The sequence below is a fragment of the Cyclopterus lumpus genome, chromosome 3, assembly GCF_009769545.1.
Source record: "Cyclopterus lumpus isolate fCycLum1 chromosome 3, fCycLum1.pri, whole genome shotgun sequence".
In the NCBI taxonomy this organism is placed as follows: Eukaryota; Metazoa; Chordata; class Actinopteri; order Perciformes; family Cyclopteridae; genus Cyclopterus; species Cyclopterus lumpus.
The window spans coordinates 12,587,815-12,594,885 of NC_046968.1; the positions used below are offsets into that span (position 1 = coordinate 12,587,815).

A 7,071-nucleotide genomic window follows, 5' to 3' on the forward strand; every position below is an offset into this window, starting at 1 on the left:
GACAATCATGAAATAAAATAATGTTAACGTCCCTCTAATCAGCCTCGTCTCTCCACACAGGACCTACCGTTTTTACTGTCAGTGAGCACTGTGTAGCATCACAATCACAGCAAAAGCCTGTTCTGTCTTTCTGTGTTCTGGAAATGAACCAGGACATTATAAATCTGGTGAATCAGCGCTAATGATTATCTGGCGATAGCAATGTGCTTTCCTATGGCGTGACAAGTGTGTGTCGATTAAGTTGTTGCTTTCTCATTTTAATCTTAGTTAGCTAGCTAACATTAGCTTGATATTTCCACCATGTTTTCATGCTAACGTTACACTGGTGACAGAAAATGAGAAGAACAGTGGGCTGGTGGCTACAGAAGGTGAAAGTGGCCGAACTTGAGTTGCTACAGCTGGGTCGGTCAGTCTGCAAAGCTGGTGCTTGCTCACCTCCTGGCAAAATAGTCTCCCAGTGGCGTGAAGTGAGGTGGAAGGACTGCAGGGCTTGATACCCTTCTCATTTGGGGTCAGTACATTCAGAGCCCCATGCCAAATCTTTATTTTACAAGTAATTGTGCCTGTCATATGTGTGTGTATGCTGCGTCAAGGCCGTCTTAGTCCTTTGCCAACTTTTTCAAAATTGTCAAACAAAGTGGAAACTAACAGACACACCTACGGCTGAGAGGTGGAGAGATGTGCATATGGACAATATTTATATTAAGCAGGAAAAACAATGTCCATGAATTAAATTGCAAAAAAAGGTCCAGAAGAGAAGCAAATGCCCTTGACCTTGCCTGCTATCTGGGAAATGTACCCACAGATACTGACGCCGTATATCATTTTAAACAGTGGACAATGTATCCCACAGGGTGAAAACTGTTTCCCAGGAAAAAACTGTGCTGTTTTCACCAACATTGCAAAAGATAAGCAAATGAACACACAGCAGTGTGTGTCTATGAAGGCATGTAGGGCAACAAGCCTTGGGATGAATCTGTTCTAGCCTCTTTCTCTCTTTCCTAACCAGCTGAGCCACGGCTGCCACATGCACCCTTTCTTGTACCTTCCTGCCTTCCCTCTCTCTCTCACTCTCTCTCTGTCCCACACACAAAACACCATGTGTCAAATCCCCTATGCCTGCAGTAGGAATGATAAATCCCTGCAGAGACCTGCCTTTTCAGAAAGGATGCAGAGCTGGCTTGGAGTGTCCTAGCTGTGATAGGCTGGCTGTTTGATAAGGAAAGGGACTGACCCAGACTTAGGGTTTCCATCCACCTATCTCAATCAACATCATCGAAAGGGTGGTGGATCGTTTTATTCCAGCACCCCATACCAGGGCGTCTGTGGCTCAGTGGTGAGCAGGGTCGTCCTTCAAATCAGAGGCTAGCCCATGTCGATGTGTCCTTGGGCAAGACACTTAACCCCAAAATTGCTCCCGTAGCTGTGCCTACGGTGTATGAGTGTAGGTGAATGTTAGTTAGTCCTGATGTGCAGGTGGAACTGTAGCTCCTCCCATCAGTGTATGAATGGGTGTGAATGGGTGTATGGTGTCATGTAGTGTTAAAGCACTTTGAGTGGTCGGAAGAATAGAAAAGCGCTTTACAAGTACAGGTCCATTTACCATCTGAATCTTCAAACAAAAGTGTGAGCAAAAGGTATAATGCAGGGCTAGTGCTAGGCTGGTCTTCTTGAGTGAGATCCATGGGATAATATTTAGACTTTGTCAGATCAGTATCAGAATTAAGCCTCTCACACAACAGAAAAGGGTGTTATGGACTTCAGGGGCACACTAGTGCTCAGTCCGTTCCCATGTATTTTTGGTTCTACTGCAATATCCTGCTGGACTAGCCTCACTCAGCCACACTATATCTGGGAAGCTCAGTTTTCACTGAGATTCAAGTCTAGAAACACCCACTAGAGAACTGTCAGCAAAATCTGATATGACCAACACATGAAAAGTACATGAACCTCTGCCTCAACCAACTTCTCCAAACCTCTAATCTATCATTTATGCTAATTTGACAACATGGTCCACTTAGTGTGTTATTTTCTTTCTTTTTGGTGAAACGCTGAGGAGAAATTTGAACAACAATTCAGAACCACACCCGTGTTATTCCAGAAAGTACCAGCCAGAGACCAACGACAGCCAAGCAAGTGGTGCGCTCATCCTATGAAGTGTAGGAAGGGTTCATGTTGATGTCTCGGTAAAGCAGATAACTGTCAATCATCTATTGCATAGAATGACTTGAATAACGCCAAACCACAAAGAGATAATATATGTGTGGATTGTTTTTCAAGGCTACTGATAGTCCTCTCCACAAAGCACTTGACCTCTACCGGGCAATGAAATGTACTCCACACCTGTTACATTTGAATTAAATAAAAACAATGATGTCATTAATGTGCTTTATAATAGGAACAATCCCAAGAGCTATAATGCCATGACTGTAAGAGAGAGAGAGGCAGTCTTTTTAAGATCTGCCATGTGATTCAGATTATAGCCGGTGCATCTCTCGCTCCCTCCCACTCCTTCCTTTCTCCATTTCACCCTTCCAATAACCCCTCCTCACATCACCTCCTCCCTCAGAAGACATTTTCTGCTTTCCTTCTTTTTCTCTCTCTGCGGTGTGTATCTGCCCTGGATTTCCCTCCAGGGATGAAAGGATAAGCAGGTCAGATGTCCTTGATAACTGTCGCACTCCAGTCTCCTGGCATTGAAACCACACTAACAGCTGCTTTCTCTCAATGTTTGTATCCAGACTAACAGAAGGTGATACTCCAGTAACAAGTAGGTAATTATGATCATAACAGCCCACTGTTTTCTTTTTCAAAATTGGTCAACATTGAATCTGGGCATAATCATACTTATATGAAGCTTACTCTGCATTTGTTGTGTAAAGTCTTTCGTAGTCCATGGACGTATGCTTTAACATTTGTTTTTGACAAAGTAAATGGACACACTTCTATGTGGATCCAAATAGGTTACAACCGCCTAAAAATTAGTTCATCTGAAACAACAGACCCCTGGTTGATGATATAATAAACTGGCAGCCCTTTCATCATTTAAACAGAGATAGCCTACACCTGGGTTCCTTATTGCGAGTACTTTGAGGCTTAAAACATCAACATATCAAAGAATGGCCTGAATAATGTCATTTTATAACACTAATAAAATCTCATTAAATAGGAGGAACAATTTGCATCTCAAATTTTTACACCGAGGCTGCTCAGCTCTCTTCATACTGTTGGGCAGTATATGCTGTGGACAGTGACCCTGACTTCCCTGATCGCCCGTTACCAGGTGCTGCAAAATGACCGTGATTGTGCCCAATTGTGTTCCCTGTGAAAATTGCAACCCAGATTCCCTGTGACATTTAATATCAATAGCACTTCTCCCACTGCACGCATGGACATTATGCAAGAAGAATTTATAAGATTTATAGGTTACATTTCATGGGGGGGGTACCACGATTGGTTCTACTTCTGCTTGATAAGTCCCGGAGTTAAGGTGGTACTTTAAAAAAACGGAGCTCCCTACTTTCAAAGCAACCGTCAACCGGGACGGCCTGTAGGCCACCCACCTCGCGAAAACAAGGACCCCATCTCGTTTCCATGCTTTGCAGTTGTGACGTTTTATTTTTTATATCTATCCCACCAATTTGTTTGATTACATTATTTACTAGAGCACACAACTGTTTAGAAAAGCTAGCCTCTTCATTTTGTTTTCAAAGTAAACCAAACTGACTGACTTCTGTCTTTTTCCCCCTCCTTCGTGCCAGAGCAGGAAGTCCAGCACTAAGCAGAAAGATCTTTCCTTTCCGTCCTCATTGGAACACATCCTCCTCTAAACAGCAATTAACATGAACTGTTATTTTGTAGTATTGGCTTGTCATGACATGAAAACAGCTTCAACTTAACTAAGATCAAGTCAGACTGCTATATTTCTGTTCTTGCCAATACTGACCTCTGTGACATGAAGTCAACATACCTAGACGATACTCTATTCATGAAAAACAGCGCCGCAACATTTAATTACAGTTGATCATTAACTGTAGCTTTATGCGATAGGTGACTAATACCGATGTAATGTCAATTTACCACAACTCAACAAGTGGGAGTTCATAGTTGGTCAGTGAGTGATGAACGGAAAGCCAACACAATAGAAGGCAAGTAAATCTTGTTTCACAGATCATTTCTGCCAATGCATGATGGAACCTGTTACCACACAATTTAGCTCTCAGTCAGTAGGAGCAGCTACTGTCTGCCCTGCCAGCTCATCAGTGCAGTGACCCTGAAAGGAAGTCACTACTTCTTGTGTGTTAAAGGAGACACGGCTCTACTCGGCTATTTGGTGAAACAATAACAAAACAATTTATTTTGAAGTTATGATTCCACTGGCAGACAATATTGCCCATTTCCAACAATAATAGGTTAGCATAAGTTAACAAATCCTCACATCATGTTTCTGCTTTTTAGATAAATTAATGAAAGAAACTATTTTTGAAAGTATACATTGAATGCTATAACGAAAAAATAGCTTTCCTATCCTTAGAAAATGCTCAGCTATATGAAAAAGACAAATCAATAAATTCTTTACCTGAACAATATGACTAAACAGAGTTTTTTGATCTGTTCAGGCTCTGATCACTACTACTCATGTTGCCCCAATGGATGCATTCACATCCCTCTAATCCAGTTATTGTATATGAGCTGTTATATCAGCTGTTCAGTAGTTTAGTTTTGTGAATGGAAGGAGAGGGATTGAGAGAGGGAGTCTTGTTTTTAGCTGACTGCTATTTATCTCCGTTTGCGCCTTAGTACACTGTTGAGAAAGTATTTTGAACATGTGTTATCCAGCACAAGTGTTTGTTTGTTTCCTGCAAATCTCAGCTACTGGATCTTTTAATCATTAACAGCCAGCATGTCTGCAGGTCTGCAGAATATTACAACATTTAAGAAACACTGGAATTACTGATGAGCACAAGAAAACCCTGGCTCATTACCAAGTGCAAGCGTAGTATAGTAGTAGTTTTTATTAATGTCAAGGTGTGACCAAGGCCATCAGATACAGTACAACATAACGTCACCAGCTGGTTTCGCCTGACTGGAACAACCGACCAAACCTGAATATCACCACCTCTATTAGACAAACACAGCACATTCCTCACTTGTCAAACTGAAAAAAATAAATAGGAGAGTAACTATTGAATACATTGTAAAAATATGTAGGTCTAATTTGAGGATTGACCTACTTGTATAATATTTACCAAAACATCTTGATTACTTCATTTCATTATTCTAATTTGTGTATTTTATTAAAGACATTGCAATCACATGGTGTATGTAAAATGATGATCGTAATAATGTTTAAGTTTAAGTGTGGAAATGTAGTGGTAGATGTCACTTTATAATGAAAGATTAAAGTTGTGTGTGTTTGTGTTTTCAAGATTGTCAGTCAACACCTGACATGACAACTAATTCTGCAGGAATACATCATTTTTATAGAAAATATATGAGAACATATATTCGTTTGGACTGATAGACAGCAATGTGCATAGCAGATACAGTAAACTAGAGGTTGTCAACAATGGGCCTCTGGGACTAAGTGAATGAAAGGGTGGCAAACATTGTGAATAGTTCCTAAGTTATAATTCATAAATGATACATTTTACTTTATATAGTGTAAGTGAATTTACTTAAAGTGAAGTTAAAAGTTAAGCACTCAAAAAATAAGATTGTAAAGATTTTACTTTAAGTAAAAACAAAATCTACAAAACAAAAAACAAACAAAACATAACCTAAAACCAAACTATTCTAAAAATGGACTTTCAGAAGGCAAACTTGATCAGATATAATTTATAGTCCACTGTTTCCAAAGATCTCTAGCATGTCAAAAGGGGATCCTTTGCATACTTTCTTAGTTAGCTTTTGGATTCATTGGGATTTCCTGCAACTTTTTTTAATAATAAACTGTCAAGACTTTAGATATCAACAGGTAGCTGAGCAAGACCTGCTGTGAATACAGCTGGGTGTCTTTTCAGGGCTGGCTTATCAACAGTAATACACAGTTTAAATCAGATTATTATGAAAATAGTAACGTACAGTAGAAACAGCATGGCAGGTTGTAGGCTAAATTATGGTACTCGGTGTAACGTCAGGTTTCAGCCAAACACAGCTCGGCCATCAAGCATACTATATCACTACCAACAACAGTCTACAAAGTTGTACGTCCCAACTTCAGCACAGTTCACCACTTTCTAGCTGGTGTTAGCTTGTCAGTTTATCCCACACGTTAGCTAACGTTACACGAGCTAGCAGAATATTGTTGGCACAAAACACGAAGCTAACACTTGAGTTTCATCCAGCCAGATCACCCACCTTATTTGCCGCTTTGGAGGACATTTTAAACTCTTATTCCGCTTCAAAGGTGACGGGTTAAAAGTTGTCGGTGTCTTTGTTTTGATAATCACTTGGGGAGAGAGCGGTATTTCCCTTCCCTTCCCTTCCAGTTGAATTTTCGCCCAGCTGCCGCCACGCCGGGCTACGTTGTTATTTTATTTTATCCAGGACGACGAGGACCATGTCACGAAAAGCCCTGTGGAAAGTCCAAAGTCCATTATCTTATCGTCGCTGCCTGAAACGTTAACGGTAGTCCGGTCAGGTATCGAGTCATGGAAGAAACTCGGGTGGAAAAAAAAGGGGAAATAAGACCACCTTGCTTTGACGTTTCGTTGCTAACCTCTGGATGAAAAGTTGGGAAGAGTGGGCATCACTCGGACGGTGTGCAGCAATGGCAGGCTAAGTACAGCTCTCCCTGCTCTCCGCTCTATGAGCAACGGCCGTGTCGTGTCTGGGCGGAGCGAACCATTACATGCACGGAGGGGTGCATATCTCTGGGAAAACGGGGGCACTGTACATTCATCCTAAAAGGTATATCCTAATAACGCTTATTTATTTTGTCATAGAGCAAGCGAGTGTATATTATTACTCGTCGTTTTGTTTGCTTTCAGTTAATGATCTATTTTTATCGCGGCTAAAAAAGTGCCCGCCCTGTTATCCCATGGAATAAACAGTCCGGGATACAATAAG

The 7,071-nt window shown here is 41.0% G+C and overlaps 1 protein-coding gene across 1 annotated transcript in view; it reads right to left on the reverse strand.

The window, feature by feature from the left end:
• Window positions 1-6,820, reverse strand: part of tjp1a (tight junction protein 1a) — a 46,073-nt gene extending 39,253 nt beyond the window's left edge. Inside the window, 1 exon segment of the mRNA XM_034558368.1 lies at window positions 6,361-6,820. Within this exon segment, the coding sequence (XP_034414259.1) occupies window positions 6,361-6,384 (24 nt within the window). The 5' untranslated portion in view covers window positions 6,385-6,820.
• Window positions 6,821-7,071: the final 251 nt, after the last annotated feature.